Source organism: Mytilus trossulus, chromosome 5 (genome assembly GCF_036588685.1).
Source record: "Mytilus trossulus isolate FHL-02 chromosome 5, PNRI_Mtr1.1.1.hap1, whole genome shotgun sequence".
Lineage (NCBI taxonomy): Eukaryota > Metazoa > Mollusca > Bivalvia > Mytilida > Mytilidae > Mytilus > Mytilus trossulus.
In genome coordinates this window covers 34,724,819-34,742,897 of record NC_086377.1, presented here as the reverse complement: position 1 = coordinate 34,742,897, position 18,079 = coordinate 34,724,819, and the positions used below count along the sequence as shown (strand labels likewise).

The window sequence follows — 18,079 nt, the reverse complement described above, 5'->3', positions numbered from 1 at the left end:
ACCAAACAATGACGTCATTAAAAAATTGACCTATTTTTTTTTAATTTTTTTTTTTAATATTTTTTTTTTTTTTTTTTTTAATGTTATTAAAAAAAAAAAAATTTTAATAGAAAAAAAATTCTTCAGCAAAAAAAACCCCCAAAAAACTGACTTAAGTTTAAAAAAAAAAAAAAAAAAAGGTATGCGATACGGGTTTTACCATGCGATACGGGGTATGCGATACGGGTTTAGCCATGCGATACGGGGTATGCGATACAGGGTAGGTGATACAGACTGGAAAAAAGAACCTTTATTAGATATACAAAATAGCTGTATTTTGTACTAAATATATGATAAATTATTATATTTTTACCAATCCTTGGCCCTTATCAGGCAAAATACATAAAACTTGCGAGGATATAAACCACATAAAGTCGCTCGAGGTAGACACGATGTTCAGGGAGAAATATGATGTTCACAGGAGAATCCGATGTTTTGTTCAATGACATATGGGATGGACTACACAAACAAATATTTACAATTATTTAGTATCTATATTTACACATACATTTTCTATTTTGTTTTTACTTTTTAAAATACATTACTCAACATTCAATTTATAGTTTTTCTTTTTACATATTACAGCAATCTATACGTGACGGTTTCAGACATAACAAATGAAGTAATGAGTTAAAGTGGACCACAAAAACTGCAGCCGGTACAATTCTGAAGTAAGTATTATTTTAGGTTAAAAATTGAAAGCATGAGTCGTGATGTTAATTGTTTGCAACGTACGACCTTTTGAATGAACGTGTGATGTTCACTTATCAATAGCATGCATTTATAGAAATATGTTATATATGATCAATACTGCAGATATATAACAGGTATAGCTAGGTTTTTCTTGCTTCAATGATAGAAAATATTGTTATCCAACAGTGCAGTTAAATTGTCGAAATATGAATATCGTAGTCGATGATATTGGTACCGATTAATGTGGTTGGCAGGTGTTAATTTATTTCTTCCAACGCAGTACCTAGCACCAACACAATAAGAAAAGACAAATATCTAGCAGTGGTCTTACCAAGACATATTAGGCTATTATGAATCATAGTCCACCCCTGTTTATATATATAAATCTTTGTTTTATTCCATGTATTCACCAGATTCGTAAACTTATATATAATTTTTGTTAAAGGAAAATTAAACGTAACCTTAGCAATTTGTAATGTGACAATTGTATTACAGAAATCTTTCTTTATTAAAGTTACCATTAATATCATGCAGAACAATTTTAATTTTAATTAGATTACTTTTAAGGTTGGACTCGAAATAAACGTATATAGATGCATCTTTGTTTTATTCACCAGGGGGCCTAGAAAGAACGCAAACGACAGTCCCCCAAATTGTCGTAGTTAAAGTATTCACAGAAATGTAAACAGTAGAGCGACAACACATTAAACCCTTCAACGGGAAAGGGGAGGCAGCTGTCTTAGTCTGCGCTTCCCCCCCCACAATACTCACTAAGTACCGCATATTATCACATCTACAAGGTTAAGCACCAGTGTGTGTTCTTATGTGCGTCTGTAAATTATGTTTAATGCTAAATCTTTTTTTTTAACATATTTTACTCTTTAAAAGGTTATTAACATGTATGTGTCCTTGTGTGCGTCTGTAAATTCTGTTTCGTGCTAAATCCTTGGTTACATATTTCACATGTGAAAAGTTTTCGGTCACTACTGTGTTCACCAATAATATGCTTCTGTAAAATTCGTTTCAAACGAAACACTTTATCGCAAACATAACATTTATAAAGTTTATCACCAGTATGTGTTCTCATGTGTTCCTTTGGGATTTGACGACGACTATTTAAACACTTTTCCAAAAAACATCACATTTATAAGGTTTATCTCCAGTGTGTGTTCTCATGTGTTCTTGTAAGCTACGGTGACCTCAAGTGTGTGTTCTCATAAACTACCATTCACACTAAAACCTTTACCACATACCTCACATTTATAAGGGTTTATCTCCCGTGTGTTCTCATGTGTCTCTGTAAGTTACCATTCTGACTAAACCCTTTACCACATACATCACATTTATAAAGTTTATCACCAGTGTGTGTTCTCATATGTAACTTTAAGCTTTGACGATAACTAAACACTTTATTGCAAACATCACATTTATAAGGTTTATCATTAGTATGTAATCTCATGTGTTCCTTTAAGATTTGACGATGATTAAACACTTTATCGCAAACATCATATTTATTAGGTTTATCATTAGTATGTAATCTCATGTGTTCCTTTAAGATTTGACGATAACTAAAAACTTTTCCACACACATCGCATTTAAAAGGTTTATCTCCAGTGTGTGTTCTCATGTAGTCTTGTAAGCTACCATTCACACTAAAACTTTTACCACATACCTCAAATTTATAAGGGTTTATCTCCTGTGTGTTCTCATGTGTCTCTGTAAGTTACCATTCTGACTAAACCCTTTACCACATACATCACATTTATAGAGTTTGTCACCAGTGTGTGTTCTCATGTGTACCTTTAAGCCTCGACGATAACTAAACACTTTATCGCAAACATCACATTTATTAGGTTTATCATTAGTATGTAATCTCATGTGTTCCTTTAAGATTTGACGATGACTAAACACTTTACCACAGACATCACATTTAAAAGGTTTATCTCCAGTGTGTGTTCTCATGTGGTCTTGTAAGCTACCATTCACACTAAAACTTTTACCACATACTTCACATTTAAAAGGTTTATCTCCTGTGTGTGTTCTCATGTGTCTCTGTAAGTTACCATTCACACCAAAACCTTTACCACATACCTGACATTTATAAGGTTTATCTCCTGTGTGTGTTCTCATGTGTACTTGTAAGCTACTATTCACAATAAATCCTTTACCACATACCTCACATTTATAAGGTTTATCACAGGTGTGTGTTCTCATATGTAACTTTAAGCTTTGACGTTTACTAAACACTTTATCGCAAACATCACATTTATAAGTTTTATCATCAGTATGTAATCGTGTATGTTCCTTTAAGCTTTTACCATGACTAAACACTTTGCCACATACATCACATTTATAAGGTTTATTTCCAGTCTTTGAGTGTCCAGTGTGTGTTCTCATGTGTCCCTTTAAGCTTTGACAATGCCTAAACATTTTACCACATACATCACATTTATAGGGTGTATCTTCAGCATGTGTTATCATGTGTTTCTGTAAGTTACCACTCTGACTAAACCCTCTACCACATACATCACATTTATAAGGTTTATCACCAGTGTGTGTTCTCATATGCAACTTTAAGCTTTGACAATGATTTAACATTTTCCCACATAAATTACATTTATATGGTCTATCGCCAGTGTGTTTTCTCATATGTGTTTGTAAATGCTGATTTCTAAAAAATCTTTGACCACATACATCACATTTGTGAGGTTTATCTCCAGTATGCAATTTCATATGTCTACTAAAGGCACTTCTGTCACTAAAATCTTTACCACACCTATTGCACTTAAAAGGTCTTTCACCAGTATGTATTCTAGAGTGGTTCTTTAACCTGCCTTTAACGACAAACGTTTTACCACATACTTCACATTTAAAAGGTTTATCGCCATTGTGTGTTCTTATGTGTGCCTTCAAAACCTGTTTATTGCTAAATCCTTTGAAACATATTTCACATTTAAAAGGTTTATCACCCGTGTGTATTCGCATGTGTCCCTGTAAAGTATATTTTGATTTAAATCCTTTATAGCATATTTCACATTTGAAAGAGTTTTCATTAATGTGTATTCTTTTATGTGCTTGTAACTTTCGTTTCCTGAAAAACCCTTCACCACAAACATCACAGATAAAAGGTTTTTCGTCAGTGTGTATTTTTACGTGTCTATAAAAGGAACTCTGTGTAAACCTTTCACCGCATACATTACATTTATGGGGTTTTTCTTCCGTGTGTGTTTTAACGTGTCTATAAAAGGAACGCTGATTAAACCTTTCACCGCATACATTACATTTATGTGGCTTTTCTTCAGTGTGTGTTTTTATGTGTCTATAATAAGAAGTCTGTTTTACTTTAAAACTTTCACCACATATATTACATTGAAAAGGTTTTTCTCCGGTATTTGTTTTAACGTGCCCGTGTAATTTTTGTCGCATTCCTTTCATGTCCTCTTGAACTAATTGACTGGTAGTCTTGTCAAGAGGTGATATCATGGACTTTGCGGTCTCGTCAAGGGGTGAATTGTCGGGACTTGTTGTTTCATCAAGGGGAAAAGTACCGAGAGTTGTTGTTTCATCAAGGTTTGCAATCATGAAACCTGTAGTCTCGTCAAGGGTTGCAATCATGCAATCTGCAACTGTAGTCACCTCTTCAAGGGGTGAAATCACAGAAGTTGTTGTTCCATCAAATTTAACAATCATGAAACCTGTAGTCTCATCAAGGGTCATACACACGTCTGTATTTTGCTTGTTCGACATTTTATTTACTTCTGTTATTTCTTGTCTGTTCTTTGCTCTTTTGCGTCAACTGGGCTGGAGTCTGAATCAATCAGAAGAAAATGATTATGATTATTTGTAGTTGACTTCAATTTTAGCAACAGAAGTTTTATCAATTACCAAACATCAGATTTCAACAAATGTTTCAAGATATGAAGGGTTGCTTTTTTACTTTTAATGTCCTAGATATATTCCAAATACATAGACACTTTTGTGATGTTAGATAGAAGTATGTGAAAGTTATGGGAGGATATATTTTTTGTGTATTGAGACAATATTTGATAGAGACTGCGATGAAATTATGTTAAATAAATGTTTTAACGCTATATTAATTGCTTTAAATGTAATTTTAATTGTATTAAATTTTAACAGATTATTTCATCTGGGTTTATCACATTATTTGATAAAATTTCAAACCCGAAAGTCTCTTAATCCTTATAAAACAGCAAAATAAAAAGCTGACACACATCACACTAATGATCAAAGTGTTTGAAAGCACTGAATGGTAAAGATTGGTTCAATTTATCAGTGTGGAAGTAAAATTAAATGTTGCATTGGTTGTTGTTGATTAAACAGCTTTTCTAGACGAAGAAAGATAACTCCAATTTTATCAAAGATGAGGTTAATAATGACATCATTTGTATTTGTAGTACGTATACATGTACCTTGCAAAAGTTATGTAACTTTCTTAACAAGTGAAAAGTTCATTATTTTGTTCCTTAAATATCTGACCATATATTACATCAATATTTTTTTTAAATGTTCAAGGAAAGAATGTATAGAATAATATGATCAATGCACTATATTTTGTGTATCAAAAATGGTCGTGATCAGCCTTGAAAGATTTAGATATCAAGCCAGTCCCATCTTTACCTAAAAATCAATTGTCATATTCCTGAATTGGTACGGCATTTCCATAAGAAGAAAACTGTTGATAAAACCTGATATACAAATATGATATATACATACTAGTATATATGTTAATTTGGCGTTCCATATATACTGAAAAAAATATGGAAATTGTAAACAAAACAAATTACTATTATACATATTCAATTGCGATAGAAAGTTTTATATTAAGCGTAGCTATCTTCTTTTAATAGCTCACTAAGTGTCAGATGCAATTATCAGATTATAAAAAACTTATAATAATTAAATTCGTGGATTTGAAGATTGATGTTTAAGGTTTATGTACCCTTCTGTAGCCATTTTTGTACGAACTTTTCAAACTTCAATTGTATCAAAACTACAGACATAATGAATAATAGAGATAGGCCATTTTGTACATATTCCAAGGGGAAACTTGATGCAAAGCATCATTTTTGACTGTTTCATTGCATTTGATAGAAAAGAGGACTTTGTGGCAAATAAATCAAAAATTTTATAGAAAATCCACAACCTTTAATACAGAAATTTTTGTTATAAAATTTGAAACATAAGTTACTCACTTGATTTTCTATGATGTGCTAGTGTTTATTTTTTACAAAAAGTTCTAAGCAACCTGTATCTCCCAAAACACCTCGTGCTGATTCACTAAAGTCGAGCGCACCCTAAAAGGTGTACTTGATTTTGGCCATATTTATATTTGTTTTAACCAATAACTACATTTATGAAGTTGTTTTAATGAAATCAATGCTAGCACTGCATGCAATAATCCTATTTCTACTAGTCATCAAATTGCCAAATATGAGAATACAAGGATAAAGGATGTGGATTTTCTATAAAAATCTTGATGTATTTGCCACAAAGTCCTCTTTTTCTATTAAATGCAATGAAACAGTAAAAAATAATGCTTTGCATCAAGTTTCCCCTTGGAATATGTACAAAATGGCCTATCTCTATTATTCATTTTATCTGTAGTTTTGATACAATTGAGGTTTGAAAAATTCGTACAAAAATGGCTACAGAAGGGTACATAAACCTTAATATCAAATCCATTGTATTTTTTAAAAAGGCATGGATACTGTAAGAATTTTTCGTTTAGCGATTTACTTCGTGAACAACTTATACAAAAGTATATAATCTAAACGTAGGAACAGTATATATGTTCATGTTTAAACTTACAATTACATTATTATATACTTGTAGTTAAAACCTGAGTGCAGACTTGCCGAAAGCATTTCAAAGGGCGATTACAAATAAGATTTTTTTATATGGAACGCCTACAAAACAACTATACGATAATATATGCTTTATTTTAAGACTCCATCACATTGACAAGTGAAACAAGAGGTAAATACCTACAAAATACAATCAAGGAAATAAATAAAACAACATAAAAATGAAACATATTGAAAAAAATATTCTACTTTTATGACTTATGAGTCACTTATATTGATCCTATATTATAAAAAAATTCCTCAACTTTGAAAAGAATACAGATGCATTTTAAATACATTCAATATTAACCAAATTGAATGACAGTACTCCCGGTCATTTCTGCTTCACTTTGATATTTTACATAGTACTCTGGAATGTGCTGATTCCTAATATTTTTTACCAAAATAGACGCTTTTTTTAGAGGCATTCAAATAAATAAAGGTATTGAGTGCCAATTGCATTTAAACACAAATTAAATGTCCTCTCGTGTTTGGAAGAATATACCATCTTCCCACCTCTACTGGAATTTTTACATTGCATCATATTAATTCTTTGAAATATATTCATTTCATTCGATTGGTGTTAATTTAACAAGAGATAGTTTTATTAGCCAAATATTGTTTGAAAAAGTCCATTCGCCTCTGAATGAGTCGTCAATCTGACTATGCCTTTGTTGAATAAATGCATCTTTAATTTTTTCTTTCAGTACACTTTTTAGTTGATTTATCTAATGGCAATTGCTGAGTCCAAACATAGCCAAGCTGTATTCAAAATAAAAGTTTGTAAATATACTAATAATAAAAATACAAAATACCTTACACTACAAAAGTTAAAAAGTCTGAAAAGACCAGTTTTTTTCTTGATTTGCATGAACTTTTACTCGACATTCTCCAAAAGTATCAGTGACTTGTGTCTTTATTTTTCTCGACAAATTCTTATGTATATCAAATTTGTATGAGATTTACTCCACATATTCTTGACATTCTGAATATGGTCTTTAAATTTCTTGACAAATTCTTGACATTTAAATATTGTCTTGAAATTTCTCGACATATTCTCGACATTCTTATTTTTACTCAGTATGGCTTGACATATTCTGAACATTTTAGATTGTGTCTTAAATTTACTTGACAGTTTTGAGTTTTAAAAATCATTGCCAATATTTATGATATAACTTTAATCTTTATTTTTCTTTACACAATATACTTTAGTTTTAAGTTACACTACTTCAAAAAAATATGAAAGTTAGGCATGTAAAATAATTGAAAATTTGTGCATCAAAATAATATAACAAATGTAAATATGGCTATGAAATCTAACATATAAAATAATTTAAATGCGAGTGTGTTGATAAAAAACAATTTAAATGTGGGTTTTTGAAAAAAATAAAATTTTGATTCCTAAATAATCTTATTAATTAAATGATTAAAACCAATCAAACTGTATACGTATTTCATTCTACATTCATAATATTCAATGTTAATTAATATGGTAAATAATTATTGTACAAAAATGTAGTTTATATCAACAAATGGAAGTTTTTAACGACCTTGACTGGCTATACAGCCCTTGCACGGTCGAGCTAGTTTATATAAATGGTAAATTATGATGATATACAATGCATTCATTTAACAGAAGAAAAATTTGTGTAATGTCATCTGTTTGAATATATATTAATTATTACACATGGACAGGATGTTCCAATAAAATTAAGGTATTCCATACTTAAAATACATGCAACTGTCAAATAGACATTACTGATTTACCTGTAAGCAGCCATACTACTTATCAGTTGATCATTCCAAAAGATTAAAAAGAAAATTATTATAGAAATCATTGTTCTTGTGAAATGGGTCTCAAACAGACATGCACAATATAAATCTAAACATTTTAATATTTTTTTTATAAAAAATTATAAAATTCAACACTCAAATTTCAATAAAAAATGTTTTTGTGATGTTCTAAAAATTGAATAGGGTTTTTGCATCAAGATTAGAACAAATTCTTTGACCTACACGAAAGCCCCTCCCCCCCTCTTTTTTTAGCAACTCAAACCAAAAAGATGAATTGTGGGGTCCAAAAGAGACACACGATCACATTTTAAAACTGCCTTCAAGACACCTATTTTAGTAAATCAAATTTGACTGACAGTTTCTCTAGTGGCAAAAATCTAAATGCTATTTGGCAGTTACTTCGACTTATATTCAAAGTGAAAACAATTAATTAAATGTTTAATAAAAATAAATCAAAATTAAACTACATGGGGGATCGGATTATTCAGGGTATTTCAACTTTGGGGCACAAACGGTATTTTACTATACCAAATTTTTCCTTGATTCTTCATAGTTTAGCCATAATAAAAAGGAGTATATAACCGCAGCAATAGAATGTCATAAACAGTACAGAATAAGTCTGTACACATTTCAGGCGAACTTAATGCTGTTCAGATAGTGTCACGACATATTTACGACTGTCAAGAATGTGTCGAGACATATTCAGACATTATCTAGAACGTCAAGAATATGTCAAGACATATTCAGACATTATTAAGAATGTCAAGAATATGTCAAGACAGATCGAGACAAATTTAAGACAGTCAAGAATTGGTCAAGAATAATCCAGACTCTTATCAGATGAAACAGGAAGTGTCGAGAAATTTAAGACAATGATCATACTGTCAAGACACTTGAAAATGATTCTGGAACGCTTCATGATTGTTAAAATAAGTTTAATTCATTCAAAAAACAATTTTGAAACTTGCGATGTTTAAACAGGAAGTTTTAAAAGCATGTGTAAAAGAAGAAATTAATCGATGAGAGTGGATATCCGTACATGACAGATATCACTATAGTACGAATTTTAATTGAAAGTAAAACAGTTCCATCCTTTTGTAAAACAGTCTTTCATATACCTATCACATTAATGTTTGAAGGGTCTTAAGCTTATTCAAACCATATAAGTCGGTATGAAACACCAAAACGGAATGAACAATAACCGATTACGTTTTGTAGTTTACAAATTCTAAACTGGTTCCCGTTTGTTCGAGTGTATTGGTATACAAGCAGAAACCAGTTAGTTTGTAAAATAGTCAATATGAAACCGAGTGTAAACTGGTTCCTGGCTGATTACTACACAATGATCATGCATAATGATAACACAAGCAGATTCCAGTTTGTATGGAAAATAGTAAATACGAAACCAAGCGCGGTAGGCAGAGAAATGTTATGAAGTTCAGGTCGCCAGTAATGGAACAATGACTGCGTCATTTTCCAAAAATGATATTTAATTCACTATTAAAAAGACCAAAATATTATTGATCAATAAAAAGAACAAAGAATCAAACGTTGAACTTTTCAACGAGAAGATCAGCGAAAAACAGACCATAAAGCATCTGGGTATTGAAAGACAAGACCGAAATACCCCAAATGTAGTCAACAGAATATCCACTGCTAGAGCTACCATGTATTCTCTCATGGGAGCAGGCTTACATGGAATAAATGGAGTCATTGATTTCATATAAACTATGGAGAACATTTGTCATACCAAAAATGCTACACGGCTTTGAAGTTCTTACTAAGACTGATAATTTAAAATTGAAGAATATCCAGAAATTAAAAAGACATTTAAAAATCTGCTTTCTCTTCCACAACGAACTAAAGATGCTGCAATATTTATTTTGCTTGGAGCAGAATCCATTGAAAAACTCATCCACAAGGCAATGATTTCTCTATTCCTAAGAATTAAAAAAGATACAAATTCAATTGAGTACAAAATAGGAATTAGACATTTAGCGATAAAAGATGAGAACTCCAACAGCTGGTATATAAAAGTTGATAATATTCTCAAGTCATATGCATTGCCATCTGCGCATGAGATAGTCTTAAATGCAAAGAAAAACTGGAAAAGATTGACCTATGATATGATAGATTCAACATGGAAAACAAAATGGTCTGTTTTGATGCAACGTGACAGCGCATCTTTTGATGCAACGTGACAGCGCATCCATTTTAAACGGACACTTTTTGATATGTAGGTCGAACTCTGATGTCCCACGGGCCCATTTTGTCAAAATCAAAGGCTCAAACACATAATATGAATGGATAACAAGAAGGCTACAATCCTTTACCTCATTTATTACAATAATGTGGTTTCTGTACATTTAATATGATATCATGTGTTTGTAATACATTTGTGTAATAGGCATTGTTGTCAATTTAACTCTTACAATATATTATACATTAAAATCATATGGTTTCTTTCCGGTATATTATCATGATCTCATGTTTGTAACTTAGGCACTGTCGTCACTTAAACCATTTGAACATACAATACAATTATATGATTTCTGTACAGTTTTAGTTTGTAAAAGGCACTGTGGTCAATTGAACCATAAGTTAACACCATGTATTACACTTATATGGTTTCTATCCAGTATATTATATGTTCTCATCTGTTTGTTATTGGCACTGCACTGTGGTAACTTTTTCCAGTTTATAAAATCTCGTGTGTTTGAAATAGGCACAGGGGACCCTAATCTCAATATAACATTGTATAACATGCGTCTTGTTCATCGATTGATCAGTAGTGTTATTTGTGCGTGTTGCTATGAGTCTTTACCTCATTTATCACATTTAAAAGGTTTATCACTAGTGTGTGTTATTCTGTGTGTCTGTAAGATCTGCTAAATCCTTGTTTACATATTTCACATGTCAAAAGTGTTGATCGCTATGTTTCTGTAAAATTCGTTTCAAACGAAACACTTTATCGCAAACATCACATTTATAAGGTTTATCACCAGTATGTGTTCTTATGTGTTCCTTTAAGCTTTGACGACGACTAAACACTTTGTCACATACATCACATTTATAAGGTTTATCATCAGTATGTAATTGCATATGTTCCTTTAAGCTTTTACGAAAACTTAGCACTTTACCACATACCTCACATTTATAAGGTTGATCTCCTGTGTGTGTTCTCATGTGTGTCTGTAAGTTACCTCTCTGACTAAACCCTCTTCCACAGACATCACATTTATGAGGTGTATCTCCAGTGTGTTCTCGTGTGTAACTTTATGCTTTGACGACGACTAAACACTTTATCGCAAACATCACATTTATTAGGTTTATCATTAGTATGTAATCTCATGTGTTCCTTTAAGATTTGACGATGACTAAACACTTTGCCACACACATCGCATTTAAAAGGTTTATCTCAAGTGTGTGTTCTCATGTGGTCTTGTAAACTACCATTCACACTAAAACCTTTACCACATACCTCACATTTATAAGGTTTATCTCCTGTGTGTGTTCTCATGTGTGTCTGTAAGTTACCATTTTGACTAAATGCTTTACCACATACCTCACATTTATAAGGTTTATCTCCTGTGTGTGTTCTCATGTGTGTCTGTAAGTTACCATTTTGACTAAATCCTTTACCACAGACATCACATTTATAAGGTTTATCTCCAGTCTTTGCGTCTCCAGTGTGTATTCTCATGTGTCCCTTTAAGCTTTGACAATGCCTAAACACTTTACCACACACCTCACATTTATAAGGTTTATCTCCAGTGTGTGTTCTCATGTGTACTTGTAAGCTACCATTCACACTAAAACCTTTACCACATACCTGACATTTATAAAGTTTATCTCCTGTGTGTGTTCTTATGTGTACTTATAAAGTTTATCACAAGTATGTGTTCTCGTGTGTAACTTTAAGCTATGACGATAACTAAACACTTTATCGCAAACATCACATTTATAAGGTTTATCATCAGCATGTAATCTCATGTGTTACTTTAAGATTTGACGATGACTAAACACTTTGCCACATACATCACATTTAAAAGGTTTATCTCCAGTGTGTGTTCTCATGTGATCTTGTAAACTACCATTCACACTGAAACCGTTACCACATACCCGACATTGATAAGGTTTATCTCCTATGTGTTTTCGTGTGTCTCTGTAAGTTACCCCTCTGACTAAACCCTTTACCACATACATCACATTTATAAAGTTTATCACCAGTGTGTGTTATCATGTGTAACTTTAAGCTTTGACGATTACTAAACACTTTATCGCAAACATCACATTTATAAGTTTTATCATCAGTATGTAATCGCATATGTTCCTTTAAGCTTTTACCATAACTAAACACTTTACCACATACATCACATTTATAAGGTTTATCTCCTGTGTGTGTTTTCATGTGTGTCTGTAAGTTACCATTTTGACTAAATCCTTTACCACATACCTCACATTTATAAGGTTTATCTTCAGCATGTGTTATCATGTGTTTCTGTAAGTTACCACTCTGACTAAACCCTCTTCCACAGACATCACATTTATAAGGTTTATCACCAGTGTGTGTTCTCATATGTAACTTTAAGCTTTGACAATGATTTAACATTTTTCCACATAAATTACATTTATATGGTATATCGCCAGTGTGTTTTCTCATATGTGTTTGTAAATGCTGATTTCTAAAAAACCTTTGTCCACATACATCACATTTGTGAGGTTTATCTCCAGTATGCAATTTCATATGTTTACTAAAGGCACTTCTGTCACTAAAATCTTTACCACATATATCACACTTATAAGGTCTTTCACCAGTATGTATTCTAGAGTGGTTCTTTAACCTGCCTTTAACGACGAACGTTTTACCACATACATCACATCCAAAAGGTTTATCGCCATTGTGTGTTCTTATGTGTGCCTTCAAAACCTGTTTATTGCTAAATCCTTTGAAACATATTTCACATTTAAAAGGTATATCACCCGTGTGTATTCTAATGTGTCCCTGTAAAGTATATTTCGACGTAAATCCTTTATAACATATTTCACATTTGAAAGAGTTTTCATTAATGTGTATTCTATTATGTGCTTGTAACTTTCGTTTCCTGAAAAACCCTTCACCACAAACATCACAGATAAAAGGTTTTTCGTCAGTGTGTATTTTTACGTGTCGATAAAAAGAACTCTGTGTAAACCTTTCGCCGCATACATTACATTTATGGGGTTTTTCGTCAGTGTGTGTTTTAACGTGTCTATAAAAGGAACGCTGATTAAACCTTTCACCGCATACATTACATTTATGTGGTTTTTCTTCGGTGTGTGTTTTTATGTGTCTATAATAGGAAGTCTGTTTTACTTTAAACCTTTCACCACATACATTACATTGAAAAGGTTTCTCTCCGGTATTTGTTTTAACGTGCCCGTGTAATTTTTGTCTCATTCCTTTCATGTCCTCTTGAACTAATTGACTGGTAGTCTTGTCAAGAGGTGATATCATAGACTTTGTGGTCTCGTCAAGGGGTGAATTGCCGGGAATTGTTGTTTCATCAAGGGGAAAAGTACCCGGAGTTGTTGTTTCATCAAGGGTTGCAATTATGAAACCGGTAGTCACGTCAAGTTTTGCAATCATGCAATCTGCAACTGTAGCCACCTCTTCAAGGGGTGAAATCACAGAAGTTGTTGTTCCATCAAATTTGACAATCATGAAACCTGTAGTCTCATCAAGGGTCATACAAATGTCTGTATTTTGCTTGTTCGACATTTTATTTACTTCTGTTCTTTGCTCTTTTGCGTCAACTGGGCTGGAGTCTAAATCAATCAGAAGAAAATGATTATGAATATTTGTAGTTGACTTCATTTTTAGCAACAGAAGTTTTATCAATTACAAAACATCAGATTTTAACAAATGTTTAAAGGTGTGAAGGGTTGCTTTTTTACTTTTAAGGTCATAGATATATTCCAAATACATAGACACTTTTGTGATGTTTGATAGAAGTATGTGAAAGTTATGGGAGGATATATTTTGTGTATTGAGACAACATTTCATAGAAAGATTGCTATGAAATTATGTCACATGAATGTTTTAATGCTTCAAAACTTTATTTATTGCGTTAAATGTAATTAAATTGTATTAAACACATTACTTCATGTGGGTTTATCACATTATTTCATAAAATTTCAAACCCGAAAGTCCCTTAATCCTTATAAAACAGCAAAATCAAAAGCTGACACACATCACACTAATGATCAAAGTGCTTGAAAGCACTGAATGGTAAAGATTGGTTCAATTTATCAGTGTGGAAGTAAAATTAAATATTGCATTGGTTGATGTTGATTTAACAGCTTTTCTAGACAAAGAAAGATAACTCCAATTTTAATCAAAGATGAGGTTAACAATGACATAATTTTAATTTTAGTAGATCTCTACAGATATTAGATTCATGGACCTTGCAAAAGTTATGTAACTTTCTTTACAAGTGAAACATCATTTTGTGCCTTTAATATCTGACCATATATTACATCGTTGAATTTTTGGAAATGTTCATGGAAAGAATGTACATGTATAAAATGATATGATCAATGCACTATATTTTGTGTATCAAAAAAGGTAGTGATCAGCCTGGGAAAATTTAGATATTAAGCCACTCCCGTCTTTACCTAAAAAACAATTGTCATATTTCTGACTTGGTACAGGCATTTCCAGAGGTAAAAAACTGTTGATTTAACCTTATACACAAATATGATATATACATACTAGTATATATGTTAATTTGGCGTTCCATATACTTTAAAAAAAAAATATGGAAATAGTAAACAAATACAAATTACTAATACATATTCAATCGCGATAGAAAGTTTTATATCAAGCGTAGCTATCTTCTTTTAATAGCTCACTAAGTGTCAGATGCAATTATTAGATTATAAAAACTTATAATATTAACTCGTGCCGTGGATTTGAAGATTGATGATAGCACATCCATTGACATTGTATTTTTTAAATAGGCATGGATATTGTAAGAATTTTCGTTTTAGCGATTTACTTCGTGAACAATTCTACAAAAAATATGTTCATGTCTAAACTTACAATTACATTATTATCTACTTGTAGTTCAAGTAGCCTGAGCGCAGGTTCAACAGTTCAAAGAGCGATAACAAATAAGAATTTTTTATATGGAACGCCTACAAAACGGGAGGGTCTAAAACGCGGAAGTGAAAAATTGGTGTATTATAACTAATATCTCTTGAACCGCTAAAGCTACATTAATAAATAAAACTGATTTTGCAAGCTAATTTTATAGTATATAAGATAACATTAAAATAATATAAATTTGAACATGCTTTTTTACCGAAAAGTTGACCGGAAGTCTTTCTAAGTGTGACTTTGGCAACACATTTTTGAACCTGAAAACTTAAATTCACGAAAAAGCGTATAACCCGGTCAAAATCTGTAAATTGATTCTGAAAGACAATTTAACTGCAAATAATATGATATAAGGAAAAATATGAATACATTACGTAAAAAGGGTAAAAAGAAAAAGTTGACCGGAAGTCACCCTTGTATAGAAATGATGAAGTCAAATTTTCAACTTTGAACTTTAATTCACAAAAAATTCAAGAGCCCGGTCAAAATCAAGAACATAATTCTGAAAGACAATTAAATTGCAAATAATATTATATAAAGAAAAAAAAAAAAAAAATTACGTGAAAAGGTAACAAATTGACCGGAAGTCACCCTTGTATAGAAATGATGAAGTAAAATTTTCTACTTTGAACTAAAATTCACAAAAAAATAATAGCCCGGTCAAAATCAAGAACATGATTCTGAAAGACAATTTAACTGCAAATAATATTTTATAACGAAAAATATAAATACATTACGTGAAAAGGGTAAACAGTTGACCGGAAGTCCCCCTTGTATAGAAATGATGAAGTCAAATTTTCAACTTTGAACTAAAATTCACCAAAAATTCAAAAGCCCGGTCAAAATCAAGAACATGATTCTGAAATTGAATGATAGTACTCCCGGTCATTTCTGCTTCACTTGGATATTATACATAGTACTCTGGAATGTGCTGATTCCTAATATTTTTACCAAAATAGACGAATTTTTTTTAGAGGCATTCAAATAAATAAAGGTATTCAGTGCCAATTGCATTTAAACACAAATTAAATGTCCTCTCGTCTTTTGGAATAATATACCATCTTCCCAGCTCTACTGGAATTTTTGCATTGCATCATATTAATTCTTTGAAATATATTCAAGTTCGATTGGTTTTAATTTTACTAGAGATAGTTTTCTTAGCCAAATATTATTTAAAAAAAGTCCATTCGCCTCTGAATGAGTTGTCAATCTGATTATGCCTTTGTTGAATAAATGCATCTTTAATTTTTTTTCTTTCAGTACACTTTTTAGTTGATTTATCTAATAGCAATTGCTGAGTCCAAACATAGCTAAGCTGTATTCAAAATAAAAGTTTGTAAATATACTAATAATGAAAATACAAAATACCTTACACTACAAAAGTCAAAAAGTCTGAAAAGACCAGTTTTTTCTTGATTTGCATGAACTTTTACTCGACATTCTCCAAAAGTATCAGTGACGTGTGTCTTTATTTTTCTCAACAAATTCTCATTTTAATATATCAAATTTAAATGAGATTTACTCGACATATGCTTGACATTCTGAATATGGTCTTAAAATTTCTTGACAAATTCTTGACATTTAAATATTGTCTTGAAATGTCTCGACATATTCTCGACATTCTTATTTTTACTCAGTATGGCTTGACATATTCTGAACATTTTAAATTGTATCTTAAATTTACTTGACAGTTTTGAGTTTTAACAATCATTGCCAATATTTATGATATAAGTTTAATCTTTATTTCTCCTTACATAATATACTTTAGTTTTAAGTTACACTACTTCAAAAAAATATGAAAGTTAGGCATGTAAAATAATTGAAAATTTGTGCATCTAAATAATATAACAAATGTAAATATGGCTATGAAATCTAACGTATAAAATAATTTAAATGTGAGTGTGTTGATAAAAAAACAATTTAAATGTGGGTTTTTAAAAGAAAAAAGAAAATTTTGATTCCTAAATAATCTTATTAATTAAATGATTAAAACCAATCATACTGTATAGTTTACGTATTTCATTCTACATTCATAATATTCAATGTTAATCAATATGGTAAATAGTTATTGTACAAAAATGTAGTTTATATAAATGGTAAATTATGATGATATACAAAGCAGTCATTTAACAGAAGAAAAAATTGTGTAATGTCATCTGTTGGAATATATATTAATTATTACACATGGACAGGATGATCCAATAAAATTAAGGTATTCCATACTTAAAATACATGCAACTGTCAAATAGACATTACTGATTAACCTGTAAGCAGCCATACTACTTATCAGTTGACCATTCCAAAGATTAATAAGAAAATTATTATAGAAATCATTGGTCTTGTGAAATGGGTCTCAAACAGACATGCACAATATAAATCTAAACATTTTAATATTTTTTTTTATAAAAATTTATAAAATTCAACACTCAAATTTGAATAAATTTTTTTTTGTGATGTTCTAAAAATTGAATAGGGTTTTTGAATCAAGATTAGAACAAATTCTTTGACCTACACGAAAGCCCCCCCCCCCCTCTTTTTTTAGCAACTC

The 18,079-nt window shown here is 31.2% G+C and overlaps 2 protein-coding genes and 1 pseudogene across 4 annotated transcripts in view; all 3 read right to left on the bottom strand.

The window, feature by feature from the left end:
- Positions 1-1,945: 1,945 nt before the first annotated feature.
- LOC134718789 (zinc finger protein 883-like) overlaps positions 1,946-18,079 on the bottom strand; it is a 41,197-nt gene continuing 25,063 nt past the window's right edge. The window contains exons 1-2 of one of the 3 annotated variants that reach the window (XM_063581512.1): positions 6,562-6,826; positions 1,946-4,540 (exon numbers count right to left, since the gene is read on the bottom strand). In XM_063581512.1, coding sequence (XP_063437582.1) covers positions 2,422-4,479 — 2,058 coding nt within the window. In that variant the 5' untranslated portion in view covers positions 4,480-4,540; positions 6,562-6,826 and the 3' untranslated portion in view covers positions 1,946-2,421. Of the gene's footprint in view, positions 4,541-5,311; positions 5,500-6,561; positions 6,827-18,079 lie in introns of those variants that run through there. The other 2 variants (XR_010107440.1, XM_063581513.1) reach the window with 2 other exon arrangements.
- Positions 2,003-2,359, bottom strand: LOC134717886 (zinc finger protein OZF-like). The gene has a single exon (XM_063580384.1). The coding sequence runs from the start codon at positions 2,357-2,359 to the stop codon at positions 2,003-2,005; it is 357 nt and encodes a 118-aa protein (XP_063436454.1).
- On the bottom strand, positions 11,579-14,151 carry LOC134717885 (zinc finger protein 665-like; annotated as a pseudogene).

What these genes read in the sequence shown, in the direction of transcription:
- LOC134717886 (XM_063580384.1), bottom strand. Translation starts at nt 2,359, where the DNA reads ATGAGAACACACACTGGAGATAAACCTTTTAAATGCGATGTGTGTGGA.